Below are 17,431 nucleotides of genomic sequence, written 5' to 3' on the forward strand. Positions count from 1 at the left end.
TACACCCTACTCCCTGGTCCTGTCCCCAGTATACACCCTACTCCCCCGTCCTGCCCCCAGTATAGACCCTACTCCCCCGTCCTGCCCCCAGTATACACCCTACTCCCCCGTCCTGTCCCCAGTATACACCCTACTCCCCCATCTTGTCCCCAGTATACACCCTACTCCCCGGTCCTGCCCCCAGTATACACCCTACTCCCCCGTCCTGTCCCCAGTATACACCCTACTCCCCCATCTTGTCCCCAGTATACACCCTACTCCCCGGTCCTGCCCCCAGTATAGACCCTACTCCCCCGTCCTGCCCCCAGTATACACCCTACTCCCCTGTCCTGCCCCAGTATACACCCTACTCCCCCTTCCTGCCCCCAGTATAGACCCTACTCCCTGGTCCTGTCCCCAGTATACACCCTACTCCCCCGTCCTGCCCCCAGTATACACCCTACTCCCCCGTCCTGTCCCCAGTATACACCCTACTCCCCCATCTTGTCCCCAGTATACACCCTACTCCCCGGTCCTGCCCCCAGTATACACCCTACTCCCCTGTCCTGCCCCAGTATACACCCTACTCCCCCTTCCTGCCCCCAGTATAGACCCTACTCCCCCGTCCTGCCCCCAGTATAGACCCTACTCCCCCGTCCTGTCCCCAGTATAGACCCTACTGCCCCGTCCTGCCCCCAGTATAGACCCTACTCCCCCGTCCTGCCCCCAGTATACACCCTACTCCCCCTTCCTGCCCCCAGTATAGACCCTACTCCCCCGTCCTGCCCCCAGTATAGACCCTACTCCCCCTTCCTGCCCCCAGTATAGACCCTACTCCCCCGTCCTGCCCCCAGTATAGACCCTACTCCCCCTTCCTGCCCCCAGTATAGACCCTACTCCCCCTTCCTGCCCCCAGTATAGACCCCTTACTCTGCTCTTCTCTCCTGTAGATACCATATATGCTCCTTTAGGATTGACAACATGTAATAATTCACCAGACTCCATAGTGTAAAAGTTCTTTATTTCAAGTTTCTCCCGCGTCATCCAACCTATAGAAAAGGTGACGCCATCCAGAAACCACAAGAAAATGGAGTAACATATCAAATATAGGAAAGATCTGTCAGCAGGCACGCGGGGCCCCCAAATATCCAGACCCCACCACCGGTGATCAGCGTCTCAATAAAACCCCATGTACAAATCTATTCAGATCTGCCCAGAGATTATTACAATATATTAATAAAAAGGTGGGGCTTGGTGGAGAGGTGGAGCTAATCATAAGAGGTGGGGCTTGGTGGAGAGGTGGAGCTAATCATAAGAGGTGGGGCTTGGTGGAGAGGTGGAGCTAATCATAAGAGGTGGGGCTTGGTGGAGAGGTGGAGCTAATCATAAGAAGTGGGGCTTGGCGGAGATAATCATAAAAGGTGAGGCTTAGTGAAGAGGTGGAGCTAATCATAAAAGGTGGGGTTAGGTGAAGGGGTGGAGCTAATACTGACAAAATGTTAAGTGTGAAAACTCTATTGGGGGGGGGGGGGGTCTGCCCTTGTTCACACCTGCTAGACAGAAGCATCAGTTCTTACCACTAGGTGGAGTCATACCCCATCTAACTGTACTAAAGTCAAATTGAAACGCTAGGAAAGTGGGTAACAGGAGAGCCCCTTAGTGCCGTGCAGCCCCCATTGATGTTTCCTAACACTGCGGATTATCACTGTAACAGAGGAACTACAGCCAAATAGGAACATTCCCCTTAACCGCTACACAAGCGTCTTGTCCACAGGGGGCAGTATTACATTAAAGGGGCGGAGTCACGAAGCAAAGTAGGTATAATCAGATGTATACCACATATATATAGGTACAGCAAAACAAATCTGCTGGCTTTAGTAAAGAATTACAGGATTACATTATTTTCTGCTGGTGTAGTTCAATTCTTGTCCACATGGGGCAGTATTTCTCTAGTTATTGCAGTGATAATCTTATGCCCAAGGGGTAGAGATAAGCAGACCTGATGCACTCCAGCATGCTCGAGGTTTGCTTGTCTCTAACAAGAGGCTGTATTAATGGCACTATCTAGAATTAGAAAATATGCAAAAACAGCACCACCCATCCTCAGATTGTGCTGTTTCTAGAAGAAAGCGGCAATTACTGCTGGTGTAATACTATTCCTGTCCACAGGGGGTGATGCAACATTAGTTACTGCTGGTGTAGTACTATTCCTGTCCACAGGGGGTGATGCAACATTAGTTACTGCTGGTGTAGTACTGTTCCTGTCCACAGGGGGTGGTGTTTCATTAGTTACTGCTGGTGTAGTACTATTCCTGTCCACAGGGGGTGGTGTTTCATTAGTTACTGCTGGTGTAGTACTATTCCTGTCCACAGGGGGTGGTGTTTCATTAGTTACTGCTGGTGTAGTACTATTCCTGTCCACAGGGGGTGGTGTTTCATTAGTTACTGCTGGTGTAGTACTGTTCCTGTCCACAGGGGGTGGTGTTTCATTAGTTACTGCTGGTGTAGTACTATTCCTGTCCACAGGGGGTGGTGTTTCATTAGTTACTGCTGGTGTAGTACTATTCCTGTCCACAGGGGGTGGTGTATCATTAGTTACTGCTGGTGTAGTACTATTCCTGTCCACAGGGGGGTGGTGTTACATTAGTTACTGCTGGTGGAGTTGTATACCTGTCCACTGGGGGCACTACAAATGCAGTTCTACTACTGTATTGTATTGTATATAGTATTATAACACTTTATGTCCCTACTTGCTGAAGTAGCCAGTATCCCTACTAGGGGATAGGTAGCCAGTGGGCAGGAGGACATAAGCCATAAGGGGGCGCTCTTAAATCTTAATGAATAAGATGGCGGTAATAACTGAGAAGCCGCAGAGGATGACGATGACCTTGACGATACGCTGGTCGCTGGCGGTCAGCTCATGGGGCAGGATCTCTAGGAAGGTGATGTACAGGAAGGTCCCTGTGGCGATGCCCTCCAGGACACTGCGGGTTAGTTGGTGTAAGGGGTCGGAGTTCTCTGTCATCACAATGCCCAGGCCGATGCCCAGCGGAGTCATGAAGGCGAAGAGGAGGAGGCAGGAGAGGATGGCGCGGGGGCGGAGCCGGCCCTGCGCCAGCTTCAGGGTCAGGCTGAAGGAGATGAGGCACTTGTGGATGAGAAGCGCCAGGCAGGTCTCCAGCACCTTCCCGCTCTCTTGCAGGAGTCCCACCGCAAGACCTTCCAAGACCGAGTGTAAGGAAAGAGAGAGCACCAGGACCACGGCCCTTACCGCAGAGTGAGCGTTCACATCCACGTGTACGTGCGGCTGCTCCATATGCGGGATGCGGCTGTCACTGCCCAGGAGGGAGTGCGTCTCCTCTGACCACCCTGACGGCTCCTTGTAACTTAGCACAATCTGCTCCAAGACCAGCACCAGGAAGAAGCCCATGGCCAAGACAAACTCCTGCAGAGGGAACTGAAGCTGAGGGCAGACACAGACAGCGAGGGGTTAAAGCAGGCAATATGGCTCCGCCCACTGCAACACACCACCCCATTTACTCCTGATACCCTACAATCTTATCTATACACTGTGCTGTGCTTCCACCCTGGGCCAGACGGCCACCCCCACCCCTGCCCCCGCCTCTCCGGGCCATACAGCCACCCCTGCCCCCGCCTCTCCGGGCCAGACGGCCACCCCTGCCCCCGCCTCTCCGGGCCAGACGGCCACCCCCACCCCTGCCCCCGCCTCTCCGGGCCAGACAGCCACCCCTGCCCCCGCCTCTCCGGGCCAGACGGCCACCCCCACCCCTGCCCCCGCCTCTCCGGGCCAGACAGCCACCCCTGCCCCCGCCTCTCCGGGCCAGACGGCCACCCCCACCCCTGCCCCCGCCTCTCCGGGCCAGACAGCCACCCCTGCCCCCGCCTCTCCGGGCCAGACGGCCACCCCCACCCCTGCCCCCGCCTCTCCGGGCCAGACAGCCACCCCTGCCCCCGCCTCTCCGGGCCAGACGGCCACCCCCACCCCTGCCCCCGCCTCTCCGGGCCAGACAGCCACCCCTGCCCCCGCCTCTCCGGGCCAGACGGCCACCCCCACCCCTGCCCCCGCCTCTCCGGGCCAGACAGCCACCCCTGCCCCCGCCTCTCCGGGCCAGACGGCCACCCCCACCCCTGCCCCCGCCTCTCCGGGCCAGACAGCCACCCCTGCCCCCGCCTCTCCGGGCCAGACGTCCACCCCCACCCCTGCCCCCGCCTCTCCGGGCCAGACAGCCACACCTGCCCCCGCCTCTCCGGGCCAGACAGCCACACCTGCCCCCGCCTTCCCGGGCCAGACAGCCACCCCTGCCCCCGCCTCTCCGGGCCAGACAGCCACACCTGCCCCCGCCTTCCCGGGCCAGACAGCCACACCTGCCCCCGCCTTCCCGGGCCAGACAGCCACACCTGCCCCCACCTTCCCGGGACAGACAGCCACACCTGCCCCCGCCTTCACGGGACAGACAGCCACACCTGCCCCCGCCTATCCGGACCAGACAGCTACCCCTGCCCTGTCTCCTGTCCCTGCCCCCCAGATAGCCCCTCCTGCCCAGATTGCTCAGCCCAGAAAACCACACCCCCTAACTGCACCCCTGCCAGCCCAGATATCAACCCCAGCACTGCTTCCCAGAGCCTGATAACCAACCCCAACCCGCTCCCTCCGCCTAGGCCACACAGGCGCCTCTGCCCTTCCACCCCACAGATAACTACCCCTGCCCCACCTTCCCACCCCAAATACCCCCCCTTCTCCCCGGGCCAGACGGCAATCCCCACCCAACCCAGACTGCTACAGGTCTCACCTCCCTAGGGCAGACCCCCCATCCCCCATCCCCCTCCTCCCCCCCCCCCCCCCCCCCCACACACACACACACTTACAGATATATTCAGCCTGATGAGGGCGTCGTTGATCCTGGAGAGGTAATCCGGCAGCAGATCCAGCAGGCAGGTAGCAAGGAAAACTCCTCCAGCAAAACAGCTGATCAGACTCATCGCTCTGCGCCGGCCGCCTGCAGCAAAGCATCACCGTTACACCGGGCCGGAGCCCACCCCTCTATAAGGAGCACCATCACTGTTACACCGGGCCGGAGCCCACCCCTCTATAAGGAGCACCATCACCGTTACACCGGGACAAAGCCCACCCCTCTATAAGGAGCACCATCACCGTTACACCGGGCCGGAGCCCACCCCTCTATAAGGAGCACCATCACTGTTACACCGGGCCGGAGCCCACCCCTCTATAAGGAGCACCATCACCGTTACACCGGGACAAAGCCCACCCCTCTATAAGGAGCACCATCACCGTTACACCGGGCCGGAGCCCACCCCTCTATAAGGAGCACCATCACCGTTACACCGGGACAAAGCCCACCCCTCTATAAGGAGCACTATCACCGTTACACCGGGCCGGAGCCCACCCCTCTATAAGGAGCACTATCACTGTTACACCGGGCCGGAGCCCACCCCTCTATAAGGAGCACTGACTAACCTGACAGTATCTGGTAGAACTCACCCAAGACATCTGGGGTCGTCTGCCGCCTGAAGAGGAAGAGGGGGGTCAAGCCACTGATGAGGGTCAGAAGAAGCAGCGTCACCAAACACCCAAGCTTCACCTCTAATCCGGCCACCGAGAGGGAGACGGCCTCCAGGTCCGGGCTCCACACCACACTGGCGGGGTTCACCTCCATGGTGGGGGAGAAGGATGATGTGCTCACCGGAGACCCCTACAGGGCAGAAACACATTACATCCTGCCCACTGCGCCCAAAGAGAGCAGACAGAGGACACGACGGGGTATATAGAAAACAGGGAGAGGTATGAGGCACAGCGGGGAGGTATAATGGAGAGGTATGAGGCACAGCGGGGGAGGTATAATGGAGAGGTATGAGGCACAGCGGGGAGGTGAGAGGTATGAGGCACAGCAGGGAGGTGTAATGGAGAGGTATGAGGCACAGCGGGGGAGGTATAATGGAGAGGTATGAGGCACAGTGGGGAAGTGAGAGGTATGAGGCACAGCGGGGAGGTATAATGGAGAGGTATGAGGCACAGCGCGGAGGTATAATGGAGAGGTATGAGGCACAGCGCGGAGGTGTAATGGAGAGGTATGAGGCACAGCGCGGAGGTATAATGGAGAGGTATGAGGCACAGCGCAGAGGTATAATGGAGAGGTATGAGGCACAGCGCGGAGGTATAATGGAGAGGTATGAGGCACAGCGCGGAGGTATAATGGAGAGGTATGAGGCACAGCGCGGAGGTGTAATGGAGAGGTATGAGGCACAGCGGGGAGGTGTAATGGAGAGGTATGAGGCACAGCGGGGAGGTGAGAGGTATGAGGCACAGCGGGGAGGTGAGAGGTATGAGGCACAGCGGGGAGGTGTGAGGTATGAGGCACAGCGGGGAGGTATGAGGCACAGCGGGGAGGTATAATGGAGAGGTATGAGGCACAGCGGGGAGGTATAATGGAGAGGTATGAGGCACAGCGGGGAGGTATAATGGAGAGGTATGAGGTATGAGGCACAGCGGTGAGGTATGAGGCACAGCGGGGAGGTATAATGGAGAGGTATGAGGCACAGCGGGGAGGTATAATGGAGAGGTATGAGGCACAGCGGGGAGGTATAATGGAGAGGTATGAGGTACAGCGGGGGGTATAATGTAGAGGTATGAGGCACAGCGGGGAGGTATAATGGGGGGTATGAGGCACAGCGGGGAGGTATAATGGAGAGGTATGAGGCACAGCGGGGAGGTATAATGGAGAGGTATGAGGCACAGCGGGGAGGTATAATGGAGAGGTATGAGGCACAGCGGGGAGGTGTGAGGTATGAGGCACAGCGGGGAGGTGTGAGGTATGAGGCACAGCGGGGAGGTGTGAGATGAGACACAGCGGGGAGGTGTGAGGTATGAGGCACAGCGGGGAGGTGTGAGGTATGAGGTACAGCGGGGAGGTGTGAGGTATGAGGCACAGCGGGGAGGTGTGAGGTATGAGGCACAGCGGGGAGGTGTGAGGTATGAGGCACAGCGGGGAGGTGTGAGGTATGAGACACAGCGGGGAGGTGTGAGGTATGAGACACAGCGGGGAGGTGTGAGGTATGAGACACAGCGGGGAGGTGTGAGGTATGAGGCACAGCGGGGAGGTGAGAGGTATGAGGCACAGCGGGGAGGTGAGAGGTATGAGGCACAGCGGGGAGGTGTGAGGCACAGGGGGGAGGTGTGAGGTATGAGACACAACGGGGAGGTGTGAGGTATGAGGCACAGCGGGGAGGTATGATGTATAAGAGCATCTGTAGTTTTCTCACCCTTAAAGGAGAATTCCGGGGTCTGTTAAAAAAAAAACAATCACCAAAAAAACAATAGATCATGTACACCTTTTGTATAGTAACAGTTTGAGCCCAGAATCGCCACTCTCGGACCCCCACATCGCCCGTTCTGACTATAAGCTGGTGTCTCCTCACTTCCTGTCCAAGCTCTGTTACTCTGTCACGCCCACTGTATACGCCCCTCTCCTCCTTGTCCAGCCCACTCAGTCAAACCTTGCTGTTTGTCCCACCCCCTGAATGTTACCTCCCTCCCAGTGCTTAGCCTGTATTCCTGCCACCTGCATCCTCTGTGCCATCACTGCTAGTGTCTGCACACCTAATCTGCAGCTTTGCAAAATGGTAAATTACACTGACAAATCACCACATAGTATACACAGCCCCCCTCTCCTCCCCTTCTAGTCACTGCTCACACTGTCTTCTCAGTGAGCCTGCACAGCCTGTCATGCTTTGTCCCCCCTGCAGCCCCCACCTCATCCCTTCTGATCACAGCACACATGGAGCTCTCAGTGAGCCTGCACTGCCTGTCATGTTCTTTCCCTCCTGCAGCCACATTATCAGCGTTCTGGTAAGAGCAGACACACTGAGCTCTTAGCCTGCCTGCTCCAGCATCTCATGCCCTCTCCTCCCCCCCTGCAGCCCCCACCTCCTCCCGTCCTGATCACAGCTCATACAGAGCTCCCATGCTCTCTCCCACAGCCCCCACCTCCTCCCGATCTGATTACAGCACACACTGAGGTGTTCTCAGTGTGGCTGCTCTAGTCTGCCGTACTTTCTCCCCCTCAGCAGCCCCCACCTCATCCCGTTCTGATTGCTGTACAGAACGGGTTGTAGTCAGTGTCTCTGTACAGGAAGGAGGCATCTCTATGAATATGCATGAGGCAGGGAGGCGTGCCAGGAGCTCAGAGGACGCCTGTACAGTGACGTGGCAAGCCCTACATCACGACCCAAGGTGCAGCAGGGACCCTGCACTCGTCGTGACGTCAGCACAGAATGAGGAAGTAAGCCACTTCCTGCAGCTGGAGACCCAGGGGAAAGTCTGGTAAGGGACTATAATCTGACATGAGTGTACATTAGGAACTTATATAACTTTTTATGTAGGGAGGAAGTGGGGGAAAAAATTTTTCGCCGGACTTCTCCTTTAAGTTCTAGCTCCTAATGTTTCCTCTCCTCCAGCACAGAGGAATGCGCATGCTCCGCCGCCATTCTGCTACACCCGGAAGTGAATGCTTCCTCCTCCATAACGATCGTAGTTACAATTTTCAAGTGGGATGAAGGTCCTTTGATGATGTCATGGTCATGTGACCCGTCTCTTGTGTGGGCGGAGCAGTTTTCAGTTGGCCTTTTTGCTGGGTTTTCCGTTGATAGATGATAAAGTTTTTAGAAAGTGTGACATCATTGGTCACATGCTCCCGATGGTCACATGATACTGTGTTCTATATAACGGACGGAGTCATGCCTGTTGTCGGGAAATGTGCTGATAACCTGTTATCTCTACTCCCACCTGCTGGATACCCTGTGATATTACATCCACATCATAGTAACCTTTTATCTCTACTCCCACCTGCTGGACACTCTGTGATATTACATCCACATCATAGTAATCTTACATCTCTACTGCCACCTGCTGGACACTCTGTGATATTACATCTACATCATAGTAATCTGTTATCTCTACTCCCACCTGCTGGACACTCTGTGATATTACATCCACATCATAGTAACCTGTTATCTCTACTCCCATCTGCTGGACACTCTGTGATATTACATCTACATCATAGTAACCTGTTATCTCTACTCCCACCTGCTGGATACCCTGTGATATTACATCTACATCATAGTAATCTGATATCTCTACTCCCACCTGCTGGACACTCTGTGATATTACATCCACATCATAGTAATCTTATGTCTCTACTCCCACCTGCTGGACACCCTGTGATATTACATCTACATCATAGTAACCTGTTATCTCTACTCCCACCTGCTGGACACTCTGTGATATTACATACACATCATAGTAATCTGATATCTCTACTCCCACCTGCTGGACACTCTGTGATATTACATCCACATCATAGTAACCTGTTATCTCTACTCCCACCTGCTGGACACTCTGTGATATTACATCCATATCATAGTAATCTGTTATCTCTACTCCCACCTGCTGGACACTCTGTGATATTACATACACATCATAGTAATCTTATATCTCTACTCCCACCTGCTGGACACCCTGTGATATTACATCTACATCATAGTAACCTGTTATCTCTACTCCCACCTGCTGGACACTCTGTGGTATTACATCTACATCATAGTAACCTGTTATTTCTACTGCCACCTGCTGGACACTCTGTGATATTACATCCACATCATAGTAACCTGTTATCTCTACTCCCACCTGCTGGACAATATCTAATATTACATCCACATCATAGTAACCTGTTATCTCTACTCCCACCTGCTGGACACTCTGTGATATTACATCCACATCATAGTAACCTGATATCTCTACTCCCACCTGCTGGACACTCTGTGATATTACATCTACATCATAGTAACCTGTTATCTCTACTCCCACATGCTGGACACTCTGTGATATTACATCCACATCATAGTAACCTGTTATCTCTACTCCCACCTGCTGGACAATATCTAATATTACATCCACATCATAGTAACCTGTTATCTCTACTCCCACATGCTGGACACTCTGTGATATTACATCTACATCAGAGTAACCTGATATCTCTACTTTTGTCAGTGTGGTGAGGCCTTGGTTGATATAAACTTGAAATACTGATACACACCTATGGTCTTATACACACCTATGGCCTTACACACACCTATGGCCTTATACACACCTATGGCCTTACACACACCTATGGCCTTATACACACCTATGGCCTTATACACACCTATGGTCTTACACACACCTATGGCCTTATACACACCTATGGCCTTATACACACCTATGGCCTTATGCACATCTACGGCCTTATACACACCTATGGCCTTACACACACCTATGGCCTTATATACACCTATGGCCTTATACACACCTATGGCCTTATACACACCTATGGCCTTATACACACCTATGGCCTTATACACACCTATGGCCTTATATACACCTATGGCCTTATATACACCTATGGCCTTACACACACCTATGGCCTTATACACACCTATGGCCTTATACACACCTATGGCCTTATACACACCTATGGCCTTATATACATCTATGGCCTTATATACATCTATGGCCTTATATACATATATGGCCTTATACACACCTATGGTCTTATATACATCTATGGCCTTACACACACCTATGGCCTTACACACACCTATGGCCTTATACACATCTATGGCCTTATATACATCTATGGCCTTACACACACCTATGGTCTTATACACACCTATGGCCTTATACACACCTATGGCCTTATACACACCTATGGCCGTATACACACCTATGGCCTTACACACACCTATGGCCTTACACACACCTATGGCCTTACACACACCTGTTATCGCACTAATAGCGATTTCTTCCTCTTTGTGCGGTATCCAAATTATATCAAATAATAGTATGAGCGCTCATACAGATTCACACAGACACCAATAGCAATTGGTATCAATGCAAAAGGATTCTGCTTTATTACACAAACAACAGTTCTTATACTAGTTATGACGTACAGGAAAAGGGTGGTTACATCATGGGTTAATACTGGCACAATTGGCTATTTGCCTACTCGGGAGGGTCTTATGCTGATGAGTTCCTAAGTTATGTGACACCCAGACAACTCGCTTCCCCCCTCCCAACTCTTAAGAGAACAAAGACACATTCAAGTATATATATATAATGATTACCATATGGCAGTACGAGCTATACCTGAGTATACATATACATATAGATATTTTTCAGACTATATCTCTCACACACCTATGGCCTTATATACATCTATGGCCTTATATACATCTATGGCCTTACACACACCTATGGTCTTATACACACCTATGGCCTTATATACATCTATGGCCTTACACACACCTATGGCCGTATACACACCTATGGCCTTATACACACCTATGGTCTTATACACACCTATGGTCTTATATACATCTATGGCCTTACACACACCTATGGCCTTACACACACCTATGGCCTTATACACATCTATGGCCTTATATACATCTATGGCCTTACACACACCTATGGTCTTATACACACCTATGGCCTTATACACACCTATGGTCTTACATACACCTATGGCCTTATACACACCTATGGTCTTACATACATCTATGGGCTTACACACACCTATGGCCTTATACACACCTATGGTCTTATATACACCTATGGCCGTATACACACCTATGGCCTTACACACACCTATGGCCTTACACACACCTATGGCCTTACACACACCTGTTATCGCACTAATAGCGATTTCTTCCTCTTTGTGCGGTATCCAAATTATATCAAATAATAGTATGAGCGCTCATACAGATTCACACAGACACCAATAGCAATTGGTATCAATGCAAAAGGATTCTGCTTTATTACACAAACAACAGTTCTTATACTAGTTATGACGTACAGGAAAAGGTGGTTACATCATGGGTTAATACTGGCACAATTGGCTATTTGCCTACTCGGGAGGGTCTTATGCTGATGAGTTCCTAAGTTATGTGACACCCAGACAACTCGCTTCCCCCCTCCCAACTCTTAAGAGAACAAAGACACATTCAAGTATATATATATAATGAATACCATATGGCAGTACGAGCTATACCTGAGTATACATATACATATAGATATTTTTCAGACTATATCTCTCACACACCTATGGCCTTATATACATCTATGGCCTTATATACATCTATGGCCTTACACACACCTATGGTCTTATACACACCTATGGCCTTATATACATCTATGGCCTTACACACACCTATGGCCGTATACACACCTATGGCCTTATACACACCTATGGCCTTATATACATCTATGGCCTTATATACATCTATGGCCTTACACACACCTATGGTCTTATACACACCTATGGTCTTATATACATCTATGGCCTTACACACACCTATGGCCTTATACACACCTATGGCCTTACACACACCTATGGCCTTACACACTCCTATCACCTTATACACACCTATGGCCTTATACACACATATCGCCTTATACACACCTATGGCCATATACACACCTATGGCCTTATACACAAACCTATGGCCGTATACACACCTATGGCCTTTTACACACCTATTACCTTACACACACCTATGGCCTTATACACAAACCTATGGCCTTATGTACATCTATGGCCTTACACACCTATGGCCTTATATACACCTATCGCCTTAAACACACCATGGGTAGTAGTTATAGGTAGTAGTAGATAGTAGTTATAGGAGCACCATGGGTAGTAGTTATAGGAGCACCATGGGTAGTAGTAGATAGCAGTTATAGTAGAGTTATAGGTAGTAGTAGATAGTAGCTATAGGAGCACCATGGGTAGTAGTTATAGGTAGTAGTAGATAGCAGTTATAGTAGAGTTATAGGTAGTAGTAGATAGTAGTTATAGTAGAGTTATAGGTAGTAGTAGATAGTAGTTATAGGAGCACCCATCACATCATGAACAGGAACATCAGGAACAGCATCCATGGGCAGCAGCTACAATAGACGCCCCTCCAGTCTGACCCTAGTGAGGATACAGCAGTGCCGCAGCCGTGCACACGGTGGATGGGGAAGTCGCGTTTCACCTCTTACTAGGTAATAAGAACCTCGCTGATGTTCCCGGTGACCTATGCTTCTTCCTCTGTGACATAAATTATTATCTTCTGTTTAGCAGATTTTTTATACCGCACAATGTCCGTTCTTTATACTGAGATTTCGTCTTATAACTATGTGAATAGAAATGTTTATTGTATTCAGTGTTACATAGCAGCAACTACCATCCAGCCTCCTCCGTACCTTCCATTATTTTACACTGACCGCCATCTTACCTTATGTGGGTGGAGGGGCAGGCACCGGCAGGCTACTACTCACCGACCTCATCTCCATCCACAAAACTCACCGACCTTATCTCCATCCTGACAACTAGCTGACCTCATCTCCATCCCAACAACTCACTAACCTCATCTCCATCCCAACAACTCACTAACCTCATCTCCATCCCAACAACTCACTAACCTCATCTCCATCCCAACAACTCACTAACCTCATCTCCATCCCAACAACTCACTAACCTCATCTCCATCCCAGCAACTCACTAACCTCATCTCCATCCCAGCAACTCACTAACCTCATCTCCATCCCAACAACTCACTAACCTCATCTCCATCCTGACAACTCACTAACCTCATCTCCATCCCAACAACTCACTAACCTCATCTCCATCCTGACAACTTACTAACCTCATCTCCATCCCAACAACTCACTAACCTCATCTCCATCCCAACAACTCACTAACCTCATCTCCATCCCAACAACTCACTAACCTCATCTCCATCCTGACAACTTACTAACCTCATCTCCATCCTGACAACTTACTAACCTCATCTCCATCCCAACAACTCACTAACCTCATCTCCATCCCAACAACTCACTAACCTCATCTCCATCCCAACAACCCACTAACCTCATCTCCATCCCAACAACTCACTAACCTCATCTCCATCCTGACAACTTACTAACCTCATCTCCATCCCAACAACTCACTAACCTCATCTCCATCCCAACAACTCACTAACCTCATCTCCATCCCAACAACTCACTAACCTCATCTCCATCCCAACAACTCACTAACCTCATCTCCATCCCGACAACTCACTAACCTCATCTCCATCCTGACAACTTACTAACCTCATCTCCATCCCGACAACTCACTAACCTCATCTCCATCCCAACAAATCACTAACCTCATCTCCATCCCAACAACTCACTAACCTCATCTCCATCCTGACAACTCACCGACCTCATCTCATCCACACAACTCACCGACCTCATCTCATCCACACAACTCACCGACCTCATCTCCATCCTGACAACTCACCGACCTCATCTCCATCCTGACAACTCACCGATCTCATCTCTATCCTGACAACTCACGAATTTTAAATCCATCCCGACAACTCACTAACCTAATCTCCATGTTGACAACTCACCGACCTCATCTCCATGCGGCATCCCAGGGGAGCTAGGTGGTGTTAGCAGTGGGCTAGATGGTACCACTGGGACACTTGTCACGGTGGCCAGGAGTGGTACGCATCCACCCCAGGATGTACCGACACGTGCTTGATAATAGATTGGTGTAGTGCAGGTGTTTGTGCAAGGAACCAGCAGATACCGAAACAGTTGGAACGTTCCTTGAATCCTTAAAGGCACAGTACAGAATAACAGTCTCCTTCTCTTGAATCAATAAAGGTGCAATACAAATACTTTTCTGACTGGGATCCGTCTAGTTGAGCTGGGTACTAGAGATAGAAAACAGAGTGAATAATAATAATGCTTTTACTGCTATAGCGCACAGATTCCGCAGCACTTTACATAGTTTTTGCCAATTATTGCTCCCTGTCCCCATTAGGGCTCACAATCTAAATTCACCTAACAGTATGTTTTGGGGAGGAAACCAACACAAACACGGAGAGAACATACAAACTCTTTGCAGATGTTGCACCTGGTGGGATTTGAACCCAGGACCCCAGCTAACCACTGAGCCACCGTGCTGTCCACACTGTAACAGTCCCAGCTTCTTGCTGGCTGAAAAGGAGTTACTTTAGAAATCACAGCTTTTTGCTGGCAGGTTACTTAGCGATGCAGTAGAGTTTTCGGCTGTAGATGCACTTATCTAGCTACTTGAACCTGTCTCAGTTTTCAGGTTAGGAAAGAATGGCCGCCCAGGATGGATAGGGTTTTTTTGTTCATCACTGTACCGAAGCCTCACTGCATTATGGCACTAGCCGGACATGGCTAGGATGAAGGTGCTTGTAAGGGAAAGGGGGGACATGATTGAAACCTTTAAGTATGTTAAAGGACTAAATAAGGGTCAGGAGGGGAGTGTTTTTAGTAAAAAAAACTGAGCTCAAGAACAAGAGGACACAGTGACAGGTTACTGGGGGAAAGATCAGAAGCAATGTGAGAAAATATTACTTTACCGAAAGAGTAGTAGATACTTGGAACAAACTTCCAGCAGATATGGTTGGTAAATCTACAAAAAACAGAATGTAAACCTGCCTGGTGTATATATATATCTATCCTGAGATAATAAGGAAATACTAAAAGGGCCGACTAGATGGCAACCAGTGGTCTTCTTCTGCCGACAATCTTCTATGTTTCTAAGAATATAGATAACGTCTCTGGCATAAGCTCCCACAAGTGGGTCCTGGCCTCCAGGCCAGGCACTGGATAAGTACTTCAACTCCAACTAGCCCTTCCTTCAGCCCAGAGCATATACAATATACATACAATATTTAACGACCTACTGTATGTTTGCTCTGAATAGCAGTGGTGCACCCGCTCAGGCACACTGCATTCATCCCGACAACTCACTGACCTCATCTCCATTTTGAAAACTAGCCCACCTCGTCTCCATCCTGACAACTAGCCCACCTCGTCTCCATCCTGACAACTAGCCCACCTTGTCTCCATCCGGACAGCTAGCCCACCTTGTCTCCATCCTGACAACTAGCCCACCTTGTCTCCATCCGGACAACTAGCCCACCTCGTCTCCATCCTGACAACTAGCCCACCTTGTCTCCATCCTGACAACTAGCCCACCTCGTCTCCATCCTGACAACTAGCCCACCTTGTCTCCATCCGGACAACTAGCCCACCTTGTCTCCATCCTGACAACTAGCCCACCTTGTCTCCATCCGGACAACTAGCCCACCTCGTCTCTGCGATGCCCGGGCCCCTAGGGGCCACTCCGCTGATAGGTGTTGTTACTGGCAGGAGGCGGGGCAGCTGCTGAGCAGAGCATTGTCATGGTTTTGGCACGAGGGCAACACAGCTGGAAACCGGGCTCCTGACCATGCGGGAATACTGGGCATGCGATTCCTCGTTGTCCTTAGTCAGGGCACCAATGAACACACCAATGCCAAGGTTCAGAAACAACGGTAGTTGTATATTTATTGTAACGGTGGTAACTAGTAGTAACAGTCTCTCCGGATACAACCGGGTATAAGGCAGACTTGAATAAAGCAGAGTAATGGGTGATGCTGCAATAGGCTGTGATGATAGCGTACTGGATGATGGGAGTAGTAGTGATACTAAGGATAAGATGATGGGCGGAATGGAACTGAGATGAATACTTGCTGTTGATGATTAGAGAAGATGATGAGAGGAAGGACTGAAGAACGCCACCCAGATCTTGAGAATAGATGAGAATCTTGAGGACCTGAGAATAGAACACAGCCAGGAACACTTCTTGTGGAACTGGAGCAGCAGAGCACACGTATCTCTCTCCTGACAGGGGAGAGAGAACACACACAGAACCTGTCCCCCTGATGGTGGAAGACAAGACAGGCAGAGAGGAAGTCACATGGTATCCTCAGCCAAAGCTCAATGGCCATTGGAGTTACCATGGAAGCAGGGGCAGTCATGTGACGTCCAGCCATTGCATCATCACACCATTAGGCATATACAGTGAAATATACATGAGAAGTACCATACTTGAACACTGGGGGGCGACATAATACTATTAGGCACTGATAACTGAATATGCATACAAGAAATGAATGGAAAAGCAGACCTGAATACTGCAAGGGCTGACAAAACACACACAGTTTGCAGTGAACCATAGCTTTCCAGAACAGGACTAGTTATAATAAAAGCGTGAAGGTAGAACAGCAGACCAAAGGGCCAGTTCTGGGACACTGCATCTCCATCTAGAAAACTAGCCCACCTTGTCTTCATCCTGACAACTAGCCCTCCTCACCTCCATCCTGATAACTAGCCCACCTTGCCTTCATCAAGGGTTCTCATGTCACATCCCCACATGTTGCACTTCCGAATCTGTAAGACAGAGTTACAATCCACTCCACCATAAAGTATCATTGCCCCCCCATTTCCCCCTATCCCTCTTTCCCTATGTGTTCTGTCTTATAT

General features: G+C 50.6%; 1 protein-coding gene across 1 annotated transcript; it reads right to left on the minus strand.

Annotated features, from left to right (window-relative positions):
- Positions 1–983: 983 nt before the first annotated feature.
- SLC39A1 (solute carrier family 39 member 1) lies at positions 984–7,683 on the minus strand. The gene is made up of 4 exons (XM_069950580.1): positions 7,279–7,683; positions 5,501–5,711; positions 4,867–4,997; positions 984–3,442 (listed from the first exon to the last, which is right to left on the minus strand). Exons 1-4 carry the CDS (start codon positions 7,339–7,341, stop codon positions 2,807–2,809), a joined length of 1,041 nt encoding a protein of 346 aa, XP_069806681.1. The 5' UTR covers positions 7,342–7,683; the 3' UTR covers positions 984–2,806.
- Positions 7,684–17,431: the final 9,748 nt, after the last annotated feature.

Source organism: Dendropsophus ebraccatus, chromosome 13 (assembly GCF_027789765.1).
Source record: "Dendropsophus ebraccatus isolate aDenEbr1 chromosome 13, aDenEbr1.pat, whole genome shotgun sequence".
NCBI classification, from domain to species: domain Eukaryota; kingdom Metazoa; phylum Chordata; class Amphibia; order Anura; family Hylidae; genus Dendropsophus; species Dendropsophus ebraccatus.

Excerpts from the sequence above, each read along its gene's own strand:
- SLC39A1 (XM_069950580.1), bottom strand. The coding sequence starts at position 7,341 with ATGATCTATTGTTTTTTTGGTGATTGTTTTTTTTTTAACAGACCCCGG. Across the intron at positions 5,712-7,278 it reads CCCGGAATTCTCCTTTAAGG|GGGTCTCCGGTGAGCACATC; the intron begins GTGAGAAAACTA and ends TCTGCCCTGTAG. Across the intron at positions 4,998-5,500 it reads GACGACCCCAGATGTCTTGG|GCGGCCGGCGCAGAGCGATG; the intron begins GTGAGTTCTACC and ends GCTTTGCTGCAG.